Source organism: Epinephelus lanceolatus, chromosome 13 (genome assembly GCF_041903045.1).
Source record: "Epinephelus lanceolatus isolate andai-2023 chromosome 13, ASM4190304v1, whole genome shotgun sequence".
NCBI classification, from domain to species: domain Eukaryota; kingdom Metazoa; phylum Chordata; class Actinopteri; order Perciformes; family Serranidae; genus Epinephelus; species Epinephelus lanceolatus.
In genome coordinates, this window is record NC_135746.1 from 27,420,720 (window position 1) to 27,446,803 (window position 26,084).

General features: G+C 40.3%; 1 protein-coding gene across 1 annotated transcript in view; it reads right to left on the reverse strand.

Annotated features, from left to right (window-relative positions):
* The window catches only part of scara5 (scavenger receptor class A, member 5 (putative)), a 101,741-nt gene that overhangs the window by 50,656 nt on the left and 25,001 nt on the right, over positions 1-26,084 (reverse strand). Inside the window, exons 4-7 of the mRNA XM_033648188.2 lie at positions 2,307-2,506; positions 906-1,084; positions 645-771; positions 310-478 (exon numbers count right to left, since the gene is read on the reverse strand). Of these exons, the coding sequence (XP_033504079.1) occupies positions 310-478; positions 645-771; positions 906-1,084; positions 2,307-2,506 (675 nt within the window). The remainder of the gene's footprint in view (positions 1-309; positions 479-644; positions 772-905; positions 1,085-2,306; positions 2,507-26,084) is intronic.

The following is a 26,084-nucleotide window of genomic DNA, read 5'->3' on the forward strand; positions in this document are numbered from 1 at the left end:
GAAAAAATGCCACTTTTCAACCCAATTCAGCGAATTCCAACTTAGACATCTTGACGCCTTTTGACCTGTAAATCATCAAATCAATGCTCAGAAGAACTAAAGCTAACCACAAGGGCCCTTAGGGGGAGCATTTGGGCTAATAACAGGGGCACTTGGACTTCTTAAGTGCCTCTCTAGTGTCACACTTGGGCCAAACTGAAGCATGAATTGTCCCCTTTGGGAACAGCCAAGTCTTAGTTAAATAAACGTTTTTGAAAGGGGCTCTTTTGCACTCAGAGCAGCAATGTGAACATTTTTTTCATAGCTGACCTTCAAATATGGTGAGGTTCTTCAGGGCCAGGGAGTGCTCCCAGTCCTTCAGGCGGAGGTCCTCTGTGATTGTGTTCAGGATCTCCATCTCGTTCCTCAGCTGGGCCTCCGTGTGGACGTGGGTCACCCACAAACTGCTGGTGTCCTCTGTTATGTTGCTGATCTGGATCTGAGCAGCAGGAGTACAGGCAGAGGGAGCGTTAGCAGGTGCCGCAGTAAGATTTTTAAGATTTTACTTTATAAATGTTAACTCCGTGCTTCCAGCATGTGTCTAAACACAGTTACTCAGTAGCAGATTTAATGGAAAGGACATTTTTGTATAAGTTGTGATGAACCTGCAGGTCTTGTATCTTCAGGTGGTGAATACTGATGTCACTGCTGAAGGTGTGGTTGACAGCTCCTACCATCCAGTTGACCTCGTCCAGTTTCTCTCTCAGCCTGCTCACCTGTCCTGAGGTTTCCCTGAAAGACGACAGAAACAAACAGAACATTTTTCTTCTAATTCAATTCATTAGATTCTACACAGTCTTCACTGGGATGCAATCACAGTTCTATGCTTTGGAAACGACAGTCTTCCCTGTAATATGAATGTGTACCTGAACAGGAGGTCCTGGTCCTGGAGCCAGGCAGAGGCTCGGGACACTTCCACACTCAAGCTAGTCAGATTCCTGCCAGTGGAGCTGCTTAGGTAGGACAACCTGTCATCCAGCTGCACCAGGTAGCCCTCTGACTGGAGGGAGTGAGCCTGCATAGTTCTCAGCTCCACCTCCAGGCCCTGTGGGTGAAAGAACTTAGCAACATCTTCATTGCTATTACAATATTTCATCATTAGTATCACTTAAAATGATATTTACTAACTTGTCACATTTAAACAGCATTGGCTATTGAGTTAGTATCAAGCAACAACCTCCAGGGCTAAAAAGGGAAGACAACACATAAGTGCCAAAAACTGCAGTTCCTCAAATGGCCACTTGAGGCAGGCTCCAGAAGTGAGTCATTTCCCATAGACCCCCATGTTAAAATGCCCAATTTTACAGCAGCAATAATTGTGTTTAGAGTCGGGTACAAAAACAGTTTTGGTCTCTGTAGCTAATTTCAACATTTATGTGTCATGATCCTTGTTTTTTGTTTATATTCTGTTATCCTATGGGCTTTGTTTTGGAGATTTCTGGTTGCGTTCCATGTTTCATGTTACTAATGTTTTATTTGATTCCTGTTTTCTGTCACACCTGTCTCGTTAGTCGTTCCCTGTTCCCAGAGTCTTCCCCTAACACCTGTTCTGTATTAGTCTTGCTTGCTCCACCCTGGTGTTCCCCTCCACACTCTTGCTGTTAGCCAATCCCCATTTGCCTGTGTTCTCCTACTCCCGCTGTGTCTCATTCTTGTGATACTTTTTTTTTTCGTGTATATATACCTGTGTGTGTCCCTTTGTTCCTTGTCAGTTTGTTCTGTGATCATTCCTGTGTTCAACTCAGTCTTCATGGTGTCATTTCTTCCTGGTCTCCCGTATTCCATTTTGGATTTCTTCCCCAAGTTGTTCCGTTTTGTTAAGACTTGCAGTTATATTGAAGGCTGTGACTGCTGTGAGTGACAGGCTGTCTGCTGATAGTGTCCATGTCTTCTCAGTCAGATCCACCCCTTGCTCCTCCACAGCTCCACCCTCTTGTCCAAATATAGTCACTTCTGGCTTCAAAATAACCAAGATGGCAACAGCCAAAATGCCAAACTTGAGACTTTAAAACAGGAGTCCACAAACTAATGGCTGACACCATGATAATTATGTCCATTATTTTACACAGTCCATGGAAAATATTAATTGAAGGACTTTCCTAGGAAGTACAGAGTGTATGAAGGACAGAAACCTCATCCATCTGTCCATCTGTCCATCTATCTATCTATCTATCTATCTATCTATCTATCCCTTGTTGTCACTTCCCCAGTATAAAACCCTGCTCTGTAAAAGCTCTTGTTTTGCTTTGTGTAATCTCATGTCGTACCTTGATGAGGATCTCCAGCCTCTGCAGCCAGTCGCTGTGGTTTTGGAAGAGATTCTCCAGTTTCCAGATGTTCTCCAGCAGGTCAGCCTGTGTGGACGCCTCGCCCAAGTTCTGCTGGAGCAGCCGAGAGCGCTCTGACATCCGGGTCACGTTCTCCATCAGCACCTCCTGCCGCTGTGAAGACACCTGGGAACGAGAGACTGGGGAGAGAGAGAGAAAGAAAGGAGAGTGAGAGATTTGTTCTGAGTGTTGATTCACTGATCCCCCAGTCCCCAACATCAAGTATCATTTACTATCAATCACTACTGTCAGCTCGGGCCCGGCCAGCACTTCAATGCGGAGCAGATGTTGATACGGTCGCCTGCACTAATTGTGATTGTCTGTTCCTGCTAAATGTATTGTTTTGTTAAATTATGAACTAAATATTTTTATGACTTCAAAACCAGTTTCAAGAGTTGGCTCACCGTGAGGCTCTCTGTGTTTTACTGACGACATATTGTGGAAATTCTGTCTCCATTTTTGACTGATGTTGAGTTTGGCCCCTGCATGTTGCTGTTCGTCCAATACTTGCAGGAGAGAGAGCATTAGCCCAGAGTGTTTTTACAAAAAAGATAGGACGTATGGATTCCCAGTGACGGAAAGTAACAACTGTGAGGGCTTTTTACTGCACTGCACTTACGTTTAATTTTGAGGTACTTTCTACCAGTGTATACTTAAGAAATGTTGTACTTTTATTCTACTACTTTTATCTGGCGACTATACTTTCTAGTTGCTTCACAATCAGGTTGTAAAATACAACACATTGTTATAATCAACTCAGTCTATTATCATTAAAAGAAAGGATTAAAGCAAATAAAACAAACAAATTTGTGCAGCAGAACTCAGTGTTTTCTTTTTCTTACCCCATAAATCATCTCACGACCTTGCAAATTTATCTTGTGACACTTTGGAGGAGGCTCAACCCCAAGTTTGAGATCTAAATCACTAAACTCCTGCAAAGTATTTTAAACTAGCTCCACACTGACAAACTACAAAAGCAAAAGAAAGCGACAAGCTTCTAATGTGTCATATGTATTTGATTACGTACTGATCAATCATGAAGCCATTTTCTGCACAATAGGATACTTTTACTTTTGATAAAATTTTAATACTTTTACTTGAGAAGGATTTTGAAAAGACTTTTACATGTAATTGGATAAGTTTTACATTGAGTAAAAGACCTAAATATCAATTTCTTTGTTAACCTTTCCCCCATTAAAATTATAAAAAGTTGGATTTTGGTTTTGTTTCTCATTCTGAAAACATCTACTGGTTAACTAGAGGGAGTTTTTGATGATGAATCATAAAGACAAAAATCTGAAAGAAACAGAAGTAAAAAGGAAGAGGGACAACATGTTTTTCTTCTAGAGTTTCTGGAGAGTTTTGGGACAACACGATCTCTCTTACACGTGTTTTTTTAGCTGTTACACACCACATTTGCTGACGGTAAACATATTACGGATGAACCTTTCTTGTCTTGTTTTTGGCTGGGGCATAAAGGCCACGTCTCCCTTTGCCTTTTCTCTGTTCTCCACCATGCCTAATGAGAAAAAGCTCCTCGGTTTCATGTTATGTTGAGCGTGTGTTGCATAGTAACGGCTCGATAGCCCGGGAGATATTTTGAAACCAGATCCCCAGCGTTACGCCATGACGACATCCTCTCCGCAGGACAGCAGGGACCAATGTGTGCAAAATGCCTCAGATGGAGGAAAAAAAAGGAATGACTTGGGAAATGAGAGGAAGCAGATAATTCCCCTCACACATGCTCTTCGACACATTGATGCCCCTAACAGCCTGATATCACAAAGTCTCTGTATGTTTCTGTTTCCACGTATCTAAGAGAGTGATCAAAATCTGTGTGTGGCTTTATGTGCTTGCATCAAGGCCAAGAATTGTCTGCATGGAAAGTGCTGTAAAACCACAGTGCTGCAAACAAACCATCTCAATTCCTGCTCATTATGTGTGTTAGGTTTATTCCTAATGACCTGAAAAACTAAATAAGCTGAAATTGCTCAACTACACACAGCGCTTAATTGCTAAATGATGGTCTGTCAGCAGCAGCATTTTTTTTCTTTTTCAGGAGAACACACACAAATTTAAGATCAACCAGAGCATGATAGCATGACGTTTCTAAGCAGCACTACCTCTTCAAAAATGAAGAAGGAAAGAAGACCAAGGACATGTTGAAGGATAAAAGGGAGGCAAAGGAAAAAAGTAAATTAGGAGGTGATACAAGATGAAAACTGATTTTGACAAGTAGAAGGACAATGGAGGAGAAACAATGTCTTTCAGACCATTTTTGTTGGCACAATCCCCGCTCTGTGCCTGACAGGATTGGAAAATAAGGAGGAAAACTCAACAGTTTTCATGATCACAAAAAGCTTGGTTTGCACAGTTTGGTGCTCATAATTAGATAAACAGTCAAACAGTGATGAAATTATTATTAATGTGATCATAAGCAGCAAAGTCCCCTGATAACGAAACATTTTAGGTGAATGAGTTATAGAATAAATGCTGTTACATCAGTAGTGCAAATCAGAATTAAACTTTAACTTGTTGATTTAAATTTTTTGTTTCAGTCAATGAGTGATTTTCAGTCTTTGTTATTCCAGCAATGCATGTAGTTATGTACACAGCGTAGGAGTCTGTCCCAATAACCGAATTTGTGATCCAGTTCTGAAAAAATGGCAGCACTTAACAAACTAAACCTACACATGATACACACTTATCCTAATACTACCTTGGATCAATATTCCTGGCTATATGTATCCAATAATTCACCATGCTCTACTGTGGAACACCAAGTGGCAACTTCCACGGCTGAAAATTGAAGCCAACTCAGAAGTGCCAGAAACTGCAATGCATCTTATGGCCACTTGAGGATGGCTCCAAAAGCGAGACAACTCCCATCAACCCCCATGTTAAACTTTACAGCAGAAATAAACATGTAGGCTTTACGTTATGCATAATTATGCTAGGTGTCACTTAAAGCTTTCATCCAGATCCACCACCACTCACCCCCCATAGCTACACCCTCTCATCCAAATAGGGTCACCTCAGGTCACTTCTGGCTCCACAATCCATGGCGACGGCCAAAATGCCAAACTCAGCATTAAAAAGTGAGTCCACAAACCATTGGGTGTTGTTGCTACGAACATTGTTTTTATACTTCTACTGTACAACACAAGTCCAACTTGTTGTCCAAACACTACGCGCCACAACTGAACTTCCACATATAATTTAAAAAATCTTTATAATGCTTGATAAGAATGATATTGTATATTTGACATTGTAAAAATAAATCAAGTTAAAGGTCATGAGATGTTGACAAATGTCTTTCTTCCCTAAAAACTTTATCAGACAGAAGCCATTAAAAGCAAAATCATGTTATGTCTCATTTCTATACAGTGGGTGAACTTCTAGCTAACTTTGCTTTATTCATTGCACATTTGTATCCGTCACCTGATTGTGAATGGTATTGTGTCATTCGCGAACGTTTCATTCAAGAGAACCAATCTTTTGGATGAACAAACTGAACCAAATCACTTCCTGAAATGATCCGTTCATCTCTCAGTTCACTTGAGCTCTCAGTCAGTTGTGACTGAGTGTGCAGGGACTCATTGAGTGAGAGATTAGTTGCTCAGTGATCCCTTCACTGAACATACCACACAGTGAACGTGTGTCCTGGGTGATAGACAGTCGCTGAGTTGCTCAAACCCACCACTCTCCCTTCCTCTCCTGTCATGAAGTCTTGAAATGGTTGTACATAATCCAACTAATCCAACTAAACGCTCAGCTCATCGCATCCTTCATGAACAGCCGTTCTCAGTTCACTAGTGAGCAGGCTAAACTCAGCGCTTTGCTGTGTTCTAGCTCAGTGAGTGGGTCTACACCGTCAAGCTCTGGTCAAGCACTTTGAGGAAACGATGCACAGCTCATTGCTCACTGAAATGTACAACACAGTGACCATGAGGCCTGAGTAAGTCGCTGAGTTGCTCTAGCCTGCCCCTCTCCCTCCCTCTCACGTCTTAAAGTCTCAAAGTAGGAAGCAGTAAATATTTTATTTGATAGATAAGTGTCGCAAAAATATATGTGCTCTACACAACAGGGTCGGACTTCAGCTGTCAGATTGGAAACAGTATCTTTATCCGACTTAATTCCCTGTTCTCAGCTTGCTGAACTGCACGTTTAGCCAAGTTTCAGTCAATGAGTGGGATTACGTGCAGTCAGCGCTACGGTCAAGCACTGAACTATTCAATGAACAAATCTTGTACACAAATCTTTTTAATGAGCAGAACAGAAGAACTGCCCATCACTAACTGTGACAATAATGTTGTATGATTGATGGTGCTTATTTGTTCATTTTGTGGAAATTGAATAAAACCATCAAAGTACTTGAGCTTGACTGAGTCATATATTTGCATGGCCTCATTAACCAAGCATAATAAACATCCACATGCACATGCTTGTGGCAGTTACCTGAAATATGTCATACAGGCAGGCACTTTAATACTCCCAAATACTGCATGTGTGTGTAATAAGACAAACCCCAAGAAGTTTAGAAAGAAAGGGGAAGAAGAAGAAGAGAGAGGATAAGGAGGCAGCATCACTGGGTGTCTGAAACTCGTTCTAAACTCTACACAATAAACTCAAACATCCAATGCGGTAAGGAAAAACTCAGGCTTCCTAAATTATTTTCTAACATGTTGACACTTGGGGAAAAAACAGTTTTCCCAGCAGTGACAATAAATATGTGAATACCACATTTCTGTGAGATAATCTTGTAGGGATAATTTAAAAGTTACAGATGGAGCAGTAGAGCACAAAAAGTAATGTTAATGTAATCCAAGAATGGTTTCCAAATATTGTGAAATTTGTCAGAGTAACCGCAGTGTGGTTTTGCTAGTTTAAGGTGCAGAATTACATTTCTTAACCGCAGACTGTTTGGGGGTTGTGGGGTCTGACAGTTGAGGACAACTGTGTGCTATTAGAGTGAAGACATGTAAACTTATAATCATATCTTGTTGCCAGAAAACATTTTAACAGATTTTCCACAATGTGTCTCACTTTGTTTCCTCTGGTTACACCGCCTTAAGGAATAATCAATCAGCATTAGAAATCACTCTCCACTAATTGATGTCTGTTGAATTGCAGGTCTGTTAACATGGAGAGCTCTGCATATACAATCAACCAAACCACAGAGGTCACTCTCAGGGAACTAAATGGAGATTAAAGGCTTCTCTGTTCACAGTGACATTCCTAAAGCAGTAATGAAGGATTGTTCGGGCACTTGGGGGCGGCAGAAGAAGCTGTAAACACAACACTGACATAGTATCACTTGTTGTTGCTCTGGCTAAAAAAAAAAAAAATTACCACAAAGACTGAAAATGACCATAAATAAAGACTCAAAACAACCAAGAAGAGACACAAAATGACCATAAAGAGACTTAAACTGACCACAAAGAGATGCAAAACAACTTCAAAGAGGCACAAAATGACCACTAGGAAACTCAAAAGGAACTCAAGAGACACAAAATGACCACAAAGACACTCAAAATGATCACAGAGACACTCAAAATGACCACAAAGAGAAGCAAATGACTACAAAGATGCACAAAATGACAACAAAGAGACTCAAAATGACCACAAAGACACTGAAATTGACCACAAAGAGATGCAAAATAATTACAAAAAGGCACTAAAGGACCCCAAAGACACTCAAAATGAAAAGAAAGGCACCTAAGATGACCAGAGAGGCACAAAATGACCACAAAGAAAGTTAAGAATAGTTAACCATTGAACAAACTTCAAATCGGCAAAATGGATATTTAATGGATATACATTTTTGGAGACAAAGTGTGTGCTCTAAATCAGAATGTGTGTGTGTGTGTGTGTGTGGGGGGGGGGGGGGGGGGGGGAGTGATAATTTTATCCAGCATATATCCTGGGTCTAACCAGGAAGAAACAAATATACATGAATTTATGAAAAAAACCAACCAACCAACAACAACAAAAAACAGCAGTGAAAAAACATAGGCTAAAACCCACAGAGCTGTAATTGCACTTCTCTTTCAGTCATCAACCCTCATTATGTCAGACTGCTGTTGAGTTACAACAGTCTTTAAAGGTGAGTGTTATGTGACCTCAGGCAGAGAAGATGAGAAATTGTCTGAAAGAAGAGACGTATGCCTGACAAATCCATTTCAAACCTCTTAGCTCAGCTCTGCGAGATGGGAAAGTCATCTCTTGTCTTTTCCATTCGCCTCCTATTCTTCCCTCTTTATTTCACACACATACAGGCATGGCAGCAAAACAGATTATTCCCAAATTCACAACTTCATGGTCTTTGAATTAGAAGAGGACACTTTCCATTCATGTACCAAATGCTGGGAGAGCAGGCCAGCACAACAGCTGGGCCTCAGTGTATGATGTGAATGGGTTCTGCATCATTGGTTCAGTCCTCACATGGTTTATATATTTACGTTTGTAGTGGATGCACATTGTTTGTAGCATTTTATCTACATTTAACATGGTTAGCACTTTCAGTATGCAAACAACACATTACCTAATATCACTGTTTACAACATGCTTGATATGTATGACTACATTTCATTGACCAATATGGTGAACACAGTGTTGTAATGTTAGATGCAGGAGAAAGGTTATGTATGATGAGCTGATACTAAAGTGGAACCTGTTCCAAATGTATAAACCAGGGATTTGTTAAAAAAAAACAACAACAACAACTTTCGAGTCCACATATCGTGTCTTGGAAGTTAATTTGGACATGCTATGCGTCTGTCTATCTCATCAGCTCCACACGTGTCAATGCGCATACTGTATATAGTGTTGACAATACAATCCCAAGAAAGAATGAAGATCTGATCACTACATTTTGGCTCTTTGCCTTTGGTTTGTGCCAAACATTAAAGTGCTTTTAATAAAATAAACAAATGCAGACCTGTCTGTCAACATTAATAGAGAAGAAGACCATTAGTCAGCTGGACGCAGTGCAACTAACATGATCTGTCTGTCAGCTGGATTTTTAGATGAATAAATCAGCTTAAAAAACAACAAGCCTTTGTTCTGTTTTTTGTGTGTGCGTATTTATATTTTTACGTGCAGTTTATCCAGCCTTGGAATCTGTATTTGGCTATCTAAAAATGACTATCTGTATTTCTGTTGGGTGTTTTATCTTTCCCTTGTCTTGTTGTACATGTGAGAACAACTTAATTTCCTAGTCTTACTTACGATAAACCTAAACCCTAATTCACCTAATTGTAACCTAAAACCAAGTCTTACCATCTAATAAAGAATTAAGGTTCTGGCACATTTTGGTCAGTGAGTCCCCACAAAGTGGTTCCAGGTCATAGTCCCCTCAAAGTCACATGTGAACAGGGGGCACACACATGCACACACTCAGGAACACACAGGCTGCAGATAGAGAGATAAAAGAAGGCACCCTCTTGTCTTTGGCTTCGCCCACAGAGGAATGCAGCCCTGATAGACCTCCCTCTGTCCTCTCTATCTGCCCTTACCGTGACACTGTGCAGCCAGCTTGTCTGTCTCACTGGAGACTGTCTGTGTGTGTAAGATGTGGATAAATGTGTGTTAAAAGAGTTGTATCCCATGGAAGATTTCCTCTCCTAGACAATGGAAAATTTTGATTTCAGACTGCATGTTACACACAGATACCGTAAATCTTTCATCATTTTAAAGCTGCCAAAAATGAAATTTCCCTGAAAGGGACAATAAAGCGTGGTAAAGCTGACACACATAATTGAAAACAACAAGGAACAATTTTGTGTAACCATATGCCATGTGGCTTCATTAATTCATCCACTAATTCAAGTCACTGTTGTATTTGTGTTACTTACTACACTTAACATGCTTACTGACATTTATAACTACATCATCACCTTTTAATTGCGTCTCTTTGACATTTTCTTGTGTTATAATTTCTTTTCATGTTATGTTTCGTAAACTCCATACACTAGTGACATTAATCCTGTGATGCAATGATGTTATTCTCTGCTGTCAATACGATTTCCTGGCTGGATCATTAGTTTCTTCAAAAATCTAAATCTAAAAATCTAGTTACACACATTTATACTAACTCTACATTAATTTTAGAAAGGACAGGAAAAGGTGTATGGAGTGTGGGTGTAAGTAAATGGCTTTACTCTTAACCTTGTCTGTTACTTTAAAGTACATGTCCTTCATGGCCTCTGTGTTGTGTTAAAAATGTTGTACAAGTTAAATGTCCTGCAGTACTCTGCCTTCAGGCTCCGTACCCATGGTTACTAATCCCCTGCTCTCTCACGGGCTTTTTAATAAAGTTACTTAATAGGAAGTGTGCGAGCATATTGTGTATGTGTGTATTTGCGTTACCAAGGAAAGAAAGCAGCTTCATTTAGCTTTAAAGGACCCTGCCATTACAAACAAGACTCTGTGAACATTTAAAATGACTCATATATGTATAAGTGGACCCCGCCTCTCGCCCAAAGTCAGCGGGGATAGGCTTAGGCCTCCCCGCAACCCCTAACAGGATATATATACTGTATATATGTGTATAAGTGATATTCAGTCTGTCAGGCCAGGTTTATTAGTATAGCATACTTACATATGTGATTTGGGTTTACAGGCCTAGATCAGTGATGATTCTCAATAAATCCCAATAAGGAAGAAAGAAATCCTCCACAGATGGCCGGAGGTGTAAAGTTCAAATTAGACATTCTGTGTCCTCGCAGCTGCAAAAGGTTATGTGACTTAAAGGGACAGCTTACCTCCAAATCAAGGAGTTCCTCACAAGTACCCGAGGACACTTCGACATGTAGACAGCAAGGGCCATGAATCAAACCGCTAACCTTCCTGAGCCACAGCTGCCCTGAAGTTAAGTTTATTGAATGCATCAAGTTCCACAAAAAAGAGCCTTTCAAGAAACTGTGTTCCTCTTGTTTGTTTGTTATACTTCATGTAGAAGGCTAAATGATAGCTTACGCTGTTGCAGATCAGGTTGCATACAATCTGAGGACCTGCTGAGGACCTCCTGAAACAATGTCAGTGCTATTTAGAGACCACACTATGTTTGATTGGTCCGTTTGAGCTTCTCTGTGTGTGGCAGTGTTTGCAAAGATTGCAAAAAAAAAGTGTTTGAAAAGCGTCTAATCTTTGTCCTTTGTATTTTGTGATCTAGAAACGCTAGTCCCACTGCAAACCTCACCACAACTGCTACTCTCTAATGAACACAAAATGATTGAGAGAATGTAAACATGATTACTTTGATTACATTTGTCCATTTATCCATCATCTAGTATGTTCAACTATTAATCAACCCCTACGCTGTACAATTTACAGTATAACCACTAAAAACACCTCAGCGGAGAAGCATAATGGGGCAAAACCCCTTTGCTCACAAGTCTTTCATCACTAAGCCTCCACGAGGGAGTCAGACGTGGCTGATAGATTTGTGACACATCTTCAGAGCCTCCTCCTCCTCTGATGTTGACCTCCGCACAGACATTAATCTTAAAGGATAAGGGACTGACATGGAGAAGGTTTTGACTTGACTCTAACCCGAACATCTTGTTGGAATCAGGCTTCTACAAACATGCCGCGAGCTTCCAGTTATCCAACCCAAACACAGAAACAATAAAAGCCAGAACAAACAGTTCTCGTATGTTGATGTCTGGTAGTGGGGTACCTGGAATGACCCTTCTGAACAAAGCAGAGATCAGGTGTTAAAACCTGGATGAAAGACAGAACGCAGGCATTATCAAGACTAGGAAATTGTGATTGTTGTATCTTTATCTGAAAACCTCATCTTTTTGTTGGTTTGTGACCTTTTGTGAACCTTGCATGTTATGGCCAGAGTGTGGGCATGAGCTGTGAGCAGCAAGAGCATGTCAAAGAAAAGAGGGAAGAGGAGGTAAAGACATTGTTGTCTCATCCCTGTAAACATCTAGTGACACCTTGGGTTTATCTTAGTACCCATTTGTTTTTTCCACCAATTATATTGCTTTGTAAGTTCTAATTGTTGTTTACTGTAACCAAATATGTACTGTATGTTTGTGTGTGTTTTGGAAAATGAAAAAAAGATGTTGAATGTGTTACACCCCTAATTTTAGCTTGGCAACATAAACAACTTCCTGCATTGGTACTTAATCTTGCCATAGGATGTATATTCTCCCGAGACCCGAACTTTTGTTTGGTATGCATTTTTAATTTCTCCTAGCTATTTGGAATCAGTGCCCAATAAGTATTAAAAACTAAATATTGTCAATGATAATAAAGTCCCAATGTCCTCAAATAAGTTGATAATGAAGTCCCAATGTCCTCAAATGAGTACTTTCTAATTGCTTCTTACTGTTGTGAAATTGGTCAAATTTGTTGCCATATCAAACTACAAACATTATTAGTCATAAATAAACAAGTTTCAACCATAAAGTGTGATCAGGTTTTGGACCTTGCCCACTCTTGTGTCGGGATCGGCCGCAGACTGACTTTGTAGAGATGGCTACCATCTTGTTTTTACATGGATTCTTGTATATTGTGCTCTGACTGCCACTAGATGGTACAAAAAAGTGTCCACGAATGAGGGCAACAGCTCTAAGTTAAGCAGAATAAAGTATAAGGGAAGTAAACCCAAAATCTGATGTCCTTATATGAGGACACAGGGTCTCAGGAGGACATTGTGCATTGCAGATTCATCTAATACGCTAAATGGGATTCCTGGTTTTGAATAACTTCACTTGTCTCAGTGAAATAGCTGAAACAACGACAACATTCACAGACCATGTAATGCAACTCTAAAATAAGATTCCAATTCAGCGCAGGTTTAATAACCGACCAGCCACAGGTGAACATGATCTGACCTGGGAGGAGTGTGAGAAAAATAGCAACCTGGAGAAACATTCAAACAGCTGGTTCTCAGTTAAAAATAGCAAATTTACCATATGTGTCTTCAACCAGTGCTCCATCTAATTCTTTGTAATGGACACACATCAGGTCTCTCACATTTTATGGAGACCATTTAATATCCCTCTAATAAAAATAATAATAATAAAGTCAGATATGGACACCACATCTGTCACAACACTGGGTCTTCACGTGTTTGTGTGTAAGTGAGAGACACACAGTGTTACCGACCACCTTTTACCAGACCAGACTGACCAACATCCTACTTCACTTTGAGGAGATGCCAGGGGCAGGAAGGAGGTAGGGGAATGAAGAAGAAAGGGTGTTTTTGTGAACTGCAGACCTGAACGTCTTCCAGCAGTGAAGGAGAATGAAATTACAGGATCTTAAAATCCAACAGGCAACAACTTGCTTTACTTGAGATCACATCAAAAGGCAGCCGTTAGGTCATTTGAAAGGGATGAGTGCAAAAGGCCACAATAATATCCGGAGTTAGACTCAATAAAGATTGAATGTGTTTGAGATAAAAATTCAATTAATTAAATTGGATTATTGCAGCAGTTAATAAGAACGTGAAACAGCGAAGGAAGAACACTAATAAAAACAGAAAAGAAGAAGTGATATGGCTGAAATCAGTATCACAATATTAATTAGAATATTTGCTACTTTCCATGTATATCACCATATATGACAAATGTATGCAAAATTACACATAAAACAATGACATTCATATATGTAAACTTGGGTCCTCTGTTATGCATTACATTACATTACAATCTCTTCACACCTTAAAAATAGTTTGCTTTTAATTACATTTAGCTAGGAATCATTATTTTAGAAAACACAGGATGATACATGCAATTTAAAGGTCAGAGTGTGTAGGATTTAGTGGCATCTAGCAGAGAGGTTGCAGATTGCAACCAAGTAAATCTTCTCATTTGTGTGAAGGAAAACTACAGAGCCCAATGTGAAAACGCAAAAATGCAAAAAATGTGAATGGTCCTATCTACAGTTAGTGTTTGGTTTGTCCTTTCTGGGCTACTGTAGAAAGAACATGGCAGACTCTGTGGAAGAGGACCCACACCGTATGTTGATATAAACGGCTCACCAACATAACAAAAACACAATGATTCTTAAGCCCTGTTTCCACCAAACACTTTCAGTATGGTACCTTTGACATGGTCCCTAGACCCTAGCGTTTCTACCGCAAGCAGTACTCTTAAATGTGGGCGGGGTTGTTGTCACTCACTGCTCCGTCCAGCACTCACTGTATTTCCTCATTACTGGTGACACAGATGGAAGTCTGCACCTTGTTTATCGTCCACAGAACAAGGCTACACGCTAAAATTTTCAGAGCAAAACAAAACAGGCTGCAGTGAGAGTCTCTCTCCATGGGATATTTAAAAATAGCGGGTTTGTGCATTTAGTCCTTCACAGGCAAGCTCAGGGGTTTAGTGTTGCCGGAGCCCACAGGAACAACGATCCACAATGCTTTCTTTTCTCCAAGTGAGGATTAGAATATATGCAGTTCACAACTAGGCCGAAATTAAATGCTTGAGGATCCACTCTGTGTTGATGGATTCACATCATCAACTCATGCACCAAGTAACATTACAAGTTAACGTTCCACCTTAAAATTCGCCAGCAGTCTGCCCAGTGAATGAAGTTATTTTTTCTCAGACTGCAGCTGCTGCAAAAGGGAGCAAAACATCCTTTCATTTTAAAGTTACCGTCTACCATTAAAACTCTCCACGGTATGAACAGTGGTTAATAAGCCTCAAAACCTGCCACAACTCAGCCCTGAGCAGAGTGACCGTCCTCTACTGACCAATCAACAGACTGCAGTGTTCACAGCTCCACCTTTTAGTACCAGATCTGTGTGCTAGGTACCCCAACAGAGGGGGGACCAAAAATGGGGACGGTATGGAATGGTTCTATTGGTACTATCCATAACTTTTCACAGTGGAAATGGAGAAAAAGCGTCCCGAACTGAGCTGAACCGTACCGTACCATACTGCTTGGTGGAAATAGGGCTTTAGTGTTAGGTGATTATACACTAATGAAAACATAGTTATGATTATATTTTATTTCTGCCAGTATAACCCCTTAAACCTATGGGCCCTAGGCATTTTTGGGGTATTTTTACTGCCTTTACTTTTAAGCTCATATCACAGTCATTATAAAGGCTACACATGCTATATTTTGTTTTTTTCAGGACAATCTGGGCTAACCAGATTTGCCATCATTCCATGTCCTTCTATGTGCCTGTATTTTATATTAATTTTTATATCAATGAAAAAAACAAATCTGTGTTACTAAATTCTTACATTTTTACATGTATCTCAGCATAACAAGTTGGAAAATGGCATATTCTGCCATATATGAAGAGGGGAGACTCTCTGGAATCTGGCAATATAAGAACCATGATGGTGGGACATTCTGTCACTTCACAGCTGTCCAAAACATGTGGTTTGTGCCAGGTGGACATGATTGCCAGTATTTTTTCATTATTGCAAGAAATTCCATTGACTCATTCACAAGTCAAAAATGTGTTTTATCTGAAAGAAACATGCAATATTTACATCTAAGATCATAGAAAAATAGTCAACCAAGTGTAATGATGTCCTCCAAGATAATATTTGCCACTTTGTTTGCAGTAAACAAAGTCTGTTGTTGTTTTTCAGTTTCAGTTACATATTGGGCGGCATTTTGGGCATGGGGGGGGGGGGGCATGTCCCCCTCAATGTATATGGTGACTACGGCCCTGTCATGCATGCATAATTAGGCTACAGTTGTCTGGGTGCGCAAAGGTGAAGTGTTTCACCACAATTTCGCTGTTTCACGTGATATGCGTGGCTTCTCGCTATGACGCACAGTCGCGGAGAAAATCAATAGAGAAGAACAGGTGTGAATTTGGACTCACTATGCGTCGTTCGGGCCCATAGGGTTAAATCCTACACGCTATGCCTTTCAAAATTCTTTTAAAAATACTGATTGTAGCAGATTTAATTCATTGTCTTAAGTCTCAACCAGTTTTTAGCTTAATCTATCTTGTATAACTGTGGAATAGAAGTGTCTTTATTTGAGAAAGCTGCTTATTTGGCATCATTGACTATATTTATTTTGACACACAGTCCTGTCTGTGTTGAGTCTGAAACAGTTCGGAGAAAACAGCTTTGCAATCAACCACGGTCGATCACCACATTAAAACAATCAAACCGAATACCGGACACTACAATACACAAACTACAATCCACAACAGACACAACAACACACACTGCTTTGCTCCAGCAGTCAAGCTGCAGTGAAAGAATGCACTTTGATTGTTAAGTGATTTGTTTTAATTGTGGGTCTGGACTAGGAACCAGAGGGAGACTTATTGAATGGGGATGACTTGAACTCTCGTGACCTTGTTTGGCTTGAGGCATATCTGATTGTGTGAAGTTCTGCATTTTTACAACTATTCTTTGAGGATTTTTAAAATGAGGTTGTCAGATGAGTATAATAAGGTGTTTCATGACTAGTTTTTGAGACCAGTGTGACCCCCAGTTGTTAGCTGTTTTGTTCTTTTGTCTTTCTTGGTATAGTTTTCTGTCATGTAATAGCTGATACAAAAAATCTTGAGGAAAGGAAGAAAAAAGTTCACATTAATTATTATTCATTATTATTCGTATTAATGTGTATAGTATGGTGTATAGTTGTACACTATATGGTCAAAGGAGTCAGTTGCAATGATGAATTCACAGCAAATTGTTGCTCAAACACTGCAGGGCTTTTTAGCCTAGTTTAGGTTACTGTTTTGGTGTTATAGTACGAAAATCTACTTTACAATTCAGTATTGTTGTTAAGAATCCTGTTTACAGTAGCTGGCAGCTGTTTTCACAACCTGATCCCAATTCGAAGTTGTCAAAAAAGGGTGCTTGGTCAGTAACTTCCGGCATCAGACACTGATGAAAAAAAGTCATCCTTTCACGTTTCGTTATCATTAACTGCGCCTGGGGGCATCAGGGGAAATGCAGCTGGACAACAATGTAAGTTAAGCCGGCATAAGTCCGAGTTGGGCTGGCAGATGGGTCCAACAACCACTGACTTTCACCTGGGAGGCTGGTGTTCACTTCCCGTGTGAATGTAAAGCCAAACCCTGTTCTTTTTTCCGAAACCCAAACACATGGTCTTGTTGCCTAAACCCAACAATACGCGTGTGTTGGCAAAACGTATCCATGTGCAGGTGTTGAAAAAAAAAAAAAAAAAAAAAAAAAAAAAGTCAATTTGCGGTGTTGTACCAACATAGTGCATTTATTTTGAAAGAGACTGTATTGAAACTGTATATTTCCTGTGAAAACGGAAGTGTATTTTGAAACAGACAATGCCTGCAACAGGCAGACATTGACATGGCGCCCCAGAACGTTACCAACAAATGGACCCTGGGTACCTTGCACGTCATATGTTAGTGCGGATAGTCCATAGCTAAACATGGATATGTGGCGAGGTCAGAGTGAGAATGTGTTGGTTTTCAATACAAAAAAGTGGTTATCACTGTATGTTACAGCACCAAAATGACAAAGTCAGCCACTAGTTGTGGATAAAGTCGAACATTAGGAGGATGAATAGCCAGGTATGGATCAGAAACTGGTGAAGACCAAAGCAGAGCTAAAAGTAGAATGACTTTTATTCATTAGCTGTACAGATCTGTTGTCTGGTCTGCTGTTCTTCTTGAGCAAACAGAGTTAAAGCCTTCAGAGTCTGAGGTATTGGCACTGTAGATAGTGTAATGAGTGAAAGGCCAACCTAGTTACCTAATATGAGCTTCATGTCTTCAGTAAAGACAAAGACACCAGGAAGGGGAAAGGTAAAGACAGGTTTTATGGGAAATGTGGTCTTAATTTTGGTAACCCACTGGTGTCACATACAATCTGACAGTCATCGCAAATATGGTTTTTGGTTTGCAGATAACATAAACATGTATTACAATTAATTTGACAGTGATGTATTTATGTTTGGTTATTTTTTGTAATATGGCTCCATCAGAAGAAAAGTGATTAAAGCTATTTTGTTGTGTTTCACTGGGAACGGTAACATTATCATACAAACCACATGTTTGGCATGGGGTCATGAAACCACACTCACACTGCTGCATGCAACACACTGTTATGGGTTAATGCCTAGTCATTGCCCGGTTCTACAGCTGTGGCTTCGTACGGTAAACATCACTGTTAAACCACAGAATTACACTAGATTTAATATAAACATATCTTCTAAGCAGATCTGTTGAACTTTAGTTTATTAAAACTGGCTGAAATGTTTCAACTGCAAATTGAACGTGGCAGATGTTGCGCAGGGAGAAGTGATTTTTGTTTACTTTATCATTTTATAGAGGGTTAAACAACAATGTCTGTGCACTCTGCAGTCATGGTAAAGTGTTTGTTCTCTGGTGGAGGTTGTGTGTGTGTGAAGTTCAGCCAGCTGTAACTCAGATGAAGGAATGTCCGAATGAAGTGACAGCGGTGGCGGCGGTGGGGTTTTTGTTTGATTTCTAAGCGTGGACCCTGTCTGATGTGGCAGACATCAAAGAGAGGCTCTTGCTGTGACAGGCTGAAAGACCTAATAGGCGTGTGTGTGTGTAGGCGTAGGCGTTCAATAAATGGATCAACTGAATCTCAACACTAATACCACAGTTCTAAGTCCCTGTTACTGCCTCCATTTAGATGAATAAATGCCATATAACCATACAATGTACTGCATATCATCAAGATTTTATTCATTTTTTATTCTTTAGTTTTACTGGTTGATTTAAAGGTAGAAGTTTCTATTAATAAAATAGAGATCAAACACCAAAAATGAAGAACAAAACAAAAGAAAACCAGCAAAACAGGAGCCTGCTTTGATTTCCTTAATATCAAATGTGTGTTTTTCTTGTGTTTATGTCCCCTTAAATTTCTGTCCTCTACTATATTGACCTGTATCTGTGCAAAGTTTGCCACTAGAGAGGTGTTTTCACAGTCCACTACTGAAGGAGGCGACGTCTGTGCACTTCCCCAAAATCTGAGATTCAAACATACACTAGGAAAGCTACATTAGGTACATCAGAAATACGAAAGCCAATCACTGTCTAATAGGGGAAGCAAATATTAACAGGAAATAGACTTTGCCACAACACCAGCAAAGAAACATAAAACCTTCAGAGCAGAGTAGACTTTTCAGTAAAGACAGCGAGAGTTAGCATTAGCATAGTTAAAGTTTTGACAGCAAACATGGTAGAGTGTGCAGTTTTTGGATGAAAACCAGGCCCTGGAACTTCCTTCCACTATCAACCAAAACTTCCATTGTATAAGATATTACTGTATGCTTCACAACCATTAAAACAGTGTCAGCCACTGCCAGTTAGCCTAAAAGCTAACAAGCTAACAAACAACATAAATAATGCTAACAGTTACCATTCTGATATGTCTGTGAGTCACTGAAAGACTCCACATCTGAGTCTGCGCCTGACTGAGGTAACATGTTTGGCTGAATCGCTCCAATATTTACGCTAATGCTAGCCATCTTGATGCACACTGCTCTTTGACAGGTCAACCTAGCTCTAGTCTACCATCATCAGACCTATCTCCTATCTATCTTTATTTTAGCACTGTGCCAGTGCTAGAGAAAGCACAAATGAAACCTACTGCAAGCAGCAGTGGCAAGCGCAGACAACCCAGAATTTCTCAATAAGGTAGAAAGAGCAGATCTGATTCTAGCCTTTTTTTCTTTTTACTTTTTATGTGGGAAAACCATGGTTAACCATGTTAAACCATCTTAGGGGCCCCGAGCACAGCATTTTTACATTAAAAGGAAGGGTAGGGAGCTCCACTACCATCATATAAATGTACTGGCTACTTTGCCTGCTCAGGAAAGCACTACATTGTCTGCTGAGTTTTATCACCCAACTCAACTGGTTTACAGCAACCATAAAGCACATACAACTGTAACATGTATGCAACCAAAGCAGTAACAACGTAACATTTCATGGACCATTTCAGCCATGAAATGCAACAAGCTTTTTCCGTCACTGTCAAACTGTAGTTAAAGTTATTTTTACATGATTGAGACATAATAAATTACAGACACTCAATGCTTGTAAGAATCTCTTCTTACATGTAAAACTGTCTCTAGAGGAAAATAAAAATTACTTACAACAGTAACTAGAAAACAACCTTTTTTCTTTTACATTTAAATGTGACCTTCGCAGTTTTGCCTTATGGAACAATGTTTCAAGGAGTTGGTCCCCGTTTTGTTTGTGCCTGTACGTGAGCACTCCTGCCAATGTTTTAATAGTATTCCTCCGATCAACAGGTGGTGATAATGTGCCAGAGAAAGAAACAATGTGCCAACAAAATGCCATGAAGAAGACTGAAACCTATTTAAAAGGATGTGGAGCAGTGGAGGTTTCTATGTGAGGAAGGAAATATACATATTTGTCAGGCCTCAAGGAAACACAAAACAGACAGTGAATGAAAACAGTGCCATTATACCTCCCAAGTGAACCCTTCAGAGTACATCTTAGCTTCTCTATTTGATGACACATCATGACTTCACTGACCCACAGTAAGGGGGGGGGGGGGGGGGGGGGGGGGGCAGGCAGCCTTTCATCTAATAAGAATTAACCTACGTGCTAACAGTGACGTAAATGCAATCGCATTCACTTGGTATGAAGTAATACCCTGCCTGGCTGGAGGTAAGCCAATGCTATAAATTTGTCAGGATCTATTGTTTTCTAGCAAATGAAAGAGTATACTTCAAATATAGAGGTTCAAAAGTTATGTGATGAGCTACATGTGGCTCACTGTCGCAGGAGATTATTTGCATCTAGGACAACTGTAATATTAGTTCAATTCTTGTCATCCCACCAGACATAGTTGAAAACAAACAACCACTCAGCACTGAGTCACCAGCTCTAATAATTGTGCACTGTTTGTTTCTTTGGAGTTCAGAGAGCTCCAGCACCACAGTAAGCTAGACGCGTGTGTGTGTATAATTTGAGCGGACCCTGCCTACAGTCTTTGGAATTTAATGTTGCTTAATTAGTATGCTAGTAAAACAAAAAACCTAATTTGGGTGCCTGCTATCAAATTCTTAAAATCCCTGAAGCTTTAACTCCCCCTCTCCTGCAGATAAAAACAATCACTGTAGCTGTTAATGGAGAGCTGCATCACTGAGGCTTGCTGCTTTTATTTATGCTGGAGTTATTTACACACTGCAGTGTTCCAGTTTATTGTTTCTCATTAACTTGTTTGGCTTGAAGCTGAACTCAATGTGTGTAGCTCTGCATGTTTACAACTTTTTCTTTTCAAAGCAAGGGGATCAGTATTAGTTGTTGCATTAGGATAGTTTTTATGACTATAAGGGAGAGCAACTCTCCCATTGCAAAAGTGGTCCCACTGAAACAGTTTCGTCTTGTCGCAAATCTTTTGTCTGAACTGGGCTTAAGAGATGGCCATGCTAGTGGCTCTGTGAGGCTGTACTTTGGCACAGTGGTGCTTTAAAATAAATGCTAACTTTGGCATGCTAACATCCTCACAATGATGATGCAAGCATTCTGGTGTTTAGCAGGTTCATTGTTTACTATGTTCACCATCTAAGTTTAGCTTATTAGTGTGCAGCTGAGGCTGCTGGGAATTACATTACTTTTTCTATAAACCAATTGGACACATGTAAAGTTTGCCTGTATCATGAAAAGTCAAGATCACTAAAGTTTAAAGTCACACAAAACAAACTGTGAACCAGTTAATGAGCTGCCAGCTAGGCTAAATATGAACAATCCACACCCCAGTAAATAGTATTTGAGAGATTTATTAGAATCTGGCATGTTGTTGTTGTTGCTCTCTACTGTCAGCAATGTTTGCCATGATCCATACTGACGATGACAACAGTGACACTGATCAAAAAATGACAACCAAAAAATGCTGTTCTTGATAAAACTGTAATGCATCAATCCAGGGTTATGCAACCACGTAACCACCATGATACCGCTTGATCTAATTATTGCATTATTTTGTACTGAGTACAAAGTTTTCTGCTTCAAAATAACATACAAATTCTTTGCAGCACTGAGAAAACAGAGGAAGACGGACAGAGGGAACACCAGAAAGACAGAGAGGGAGAAAGAGAGAGGGAGAGAGAATGAGGTCCAGCCCAATTAGTCTTGACATGTTAATGACCAGTGTTTGACTTTGACTGCCTGAATGAGGCTGTCCACTGACTTTTGGGACCTCTGTTGTTGAAGAATAAAGGACTGACTTTTCTCTGTATGTTTCTGTGTGTGTGTGTGTGTGTGTGTGTGTGTGTGCGCCCCTCTTATGATGGGACTCCTGTTGGGAATGCTGGATCCTCTCCAGACCCTCTCCTACAGAGGGGACCATGACCACAGTACAGAAACTCATTAGAAAAGGCTTTGTGCCCTCAGAGTCAATTAAGGGGCCCCGAGACTGTGTGTACATGTGACATATGTGTCTATACAGTATGTGTTTATGTGCATGTAGTCATACATGTGGTTTGTGGCTGTGCATATATGCATTTGTGAGTCTGTGTGTAGAAATAACTGTGTGTGTGTGTGTTTTGTGTTGTGTTCATGTATGTTGGTATGCAGATTTTGGCTGTTTGTGAACTTGTTTGTAACCGTGACTGTGTGTATCATCAGAGCGTGTGCACCATATGTATAAGCATGTGTTTCTGCACAAATGCTCATGTGCTTTTATGCTGTTGTTTGTATAGCCCATTTTACACAGAGATCACGCTCTAAGCCTGCTATAAAGTCCCTTCTTTATACCCCCTTTGCATTTTTACACAAAACCAAATGACGGCGGCATCATTCTGCTCCAGGGTGTGATTATACACTGCTTCACAGCTTTTCAGAATCAAAAGAGGCGTGACGGCATGACATGTTCCACAACGGCTTTGGCCTCTTGTGTGTCATATAACATTTGCGTCGGCAGCACTCTCTAAACAACAACAATGTCATTAACACGACAACATTATATGCTGGCTGAACTTGTGCTCTGCTTGGAGGGTAAGGAGCTCCCGGACCTCGTTGTTTTCCTAATTTGCAGACTGGTTTACTTTCGCTGTTCTTCTTCTTTGAGTTAGCTGCTAATTGCTAACAGCTACTTTTTTAATCTCCTGTGGTGGGCTGCACACATAACACATCATCACAACATTACACCTGTGCTGTCCATGATCCCGTCCTGCAGACTGTCCTGTTTATACAGAAGCCATTTTAGTGCTATTACTACCTCCCATCATGGATTAAAGGTGAGAAACTCCATTCCCCTATTCCACGATCATATCTTAGCAATATACAGCCCGGCAAGGCGGCATAACGGCATGATATTCCCACCTTGAACAGGCAGTGTAAAAGAGGCTTATGTGTGTTCCTGTGTCTCAAGCCCCTTTTGGACTGCCTGGTCAAGGCAGGAATGTTGCACCAATATTCTACCTCACCTTTCTTTATAAAAGGAATGATCACAGACTGTGGGGACAGAGTCGTCCTTTAAGCTGGTAGCGCAGGTATTAACAGCGCTTAATCAATGTCTATGTAAAAGGACAGCGGGCAGGGCAGGACAGGACAGGACAGGATGACTTTCTGCCAGGAGATGTAAAAAAAGAGCCAGCAGCAGTTAGCAGCTAACTCAAAGAAGAAGAAGAAGAGCAACTGAATATGTCCAAAATTGCGGGAACAATGAGGTGGGGGAGTCATCACGCCTCTTTAACTTCAAGAATGCTGGCATGCTATCTAAAATCATATACAGGGCATATACAGGCGTTATGATTTGGTTGTTTGGTTCTGTATAATGAAGCAAAGCCGGCCTAATGAAGGGTCCTCATTGTATCCCTACGGCGGGATCTCTGTAAAAGGGCTTCTAAATAATGCTTTTGGAGTGCATGTGTTTTTATTTGCATTCATTCTTGAACTTCTAAAACACAATATTGAGGGTTTATATTAGATTCTGAGTCTCTGCATGTATGTATCTGGAAAAAAAGCATCCCCTTTGGCACGTGCTCTGAGTCTGTGATAGATGATTTACTCTCCTGCAGGCAATGTGTGTTTGGGGAAGGATTATTTCACCCGTGTCAAACATAAACAGACCGAGATCAGAAACACCTCACCTTCAGAGCCAAAAAAAAAAAAAGTTGATTGTTTTCATAAGGGTGTGGTTTAAGACCTTTAAAGTTTCTCTTTAAAGTCATAAAGAATGGCACTTTGTGGTGTCACATTTACCCTCTGAAAGTTTTTCTACGGACAAACTTACCTCGTCACATCTGGTCTACATTGAAGGCAGTTTTTTATCTGGTATCATGTCTTGACAGAGTGTGTGCTTTCTTAAATAACCTCAAAGGAGCTGCAGTGATCCAAAGGTTGTGGTTCTGGTAAAATTAACCTGTCATTGGTTTTCTAATGGTCAAGTATGTCCATGTCCTCTGCCTTGTCAGTGTCCCACAGATCCAGTGGTTTGAGTTTTTTATGGAAGATTGAGTATCTTCTTCAGCCAAAATTGTCATCCAGGGCTGGACCAAAAATATATACAAAGAATTTGCTAAAAGTGCTGAAACAAGTAAACATGTGAAACAAATAAAATGGAAATAAGAGACAGAGAGGGGACAAGTGAAACTTTGATCCTCAGCCCAAAACTGAGGTTCAGGTTACAGGAACAAACATCAGACCTTTGCATGCCAAATGTCATGGCTTGACAGAAGAGACGAGTCCATGTGTGAGGTGAGGGGTTGTGGTTAGTTCAGACATGTTTGTGATAGGAAAATGGCAGTAAAAAGATCAGCAGATAGCTGAGATTACAGCTAAAAACTAGAAGAAATATCCTTGGAAGAGAGCTTTGGTGAATTATATGGGTGTGGATGACACAAAGTGAACCACGAATGTAAATTTGGCGGGTGTAGTTGTTTCTGTGCTATCAAAGCAATCATTTAACTTTGTAAAATTAACAGAGGTTTAAATTTCTAACACGAAGGGCTGTAATTGTTGCTGATTTGTCTAAAGCCCTGTCCAGATCAAAGATCTGCGACAACACCAAACTGTTTTAGAATGTTGCAGTGAGAAGTTGAAGCGGTGTGAATTAGCTAGTTTCAGCTCAGTTCAAGCTGGCTGATGGTGTGGCATGCAACTCAGCTTGTCATGTCGCCAACAGCTGGTTTTAGAGGGTAAAGCACATGTTTAAACAGCCAATATTAACAAAGTTAGCTGGTCAAATCAGCTACAAACTATCAGCAGAGGGTGTATGGCATGGCATTGCTGTGGCATTTTCTGTCATCAGCCCTCTGTGTCCACTGAGCCCTTCTCATTTACATCTCTGCAGTGGTTGACACATATGTTGGACAAAGAATTGATGCTAAAGACACACTGTCTTGTCTAGCTGCATTGGTGAAGTTGCAAGTTTCAACTTGTCTTGTCGTGAATCTTTGATCTTTTTTTTTGAAAACCAGGAACACTGGGGTTGACAGGCTGGAGCAGAAGTCATGACTCCCACTATCTTTAAAGACAATGGGTCATACTCTAAAAAAACCCACACCCACCAGAGGGTAAAACAGTTGTTGCCACAATATGCAACCAAAGGCTAAAATGATAACAAAATGTCAACAACTCGTGAAAAACATTTCAGCATGTCAAAGGAATATTTTAGTACCCGAAGTCTACCAGAGAGGAAAAACTGACCAAACTTGTTGGTCTGTCTTCCTACCTTGCTTATCTTGGAGAAATGATCCCACTGAATGGCCAGATGTGAAATACTTCTGATACTTGCAACCATTTGATCCGATCATAATTTAAGCTAACAA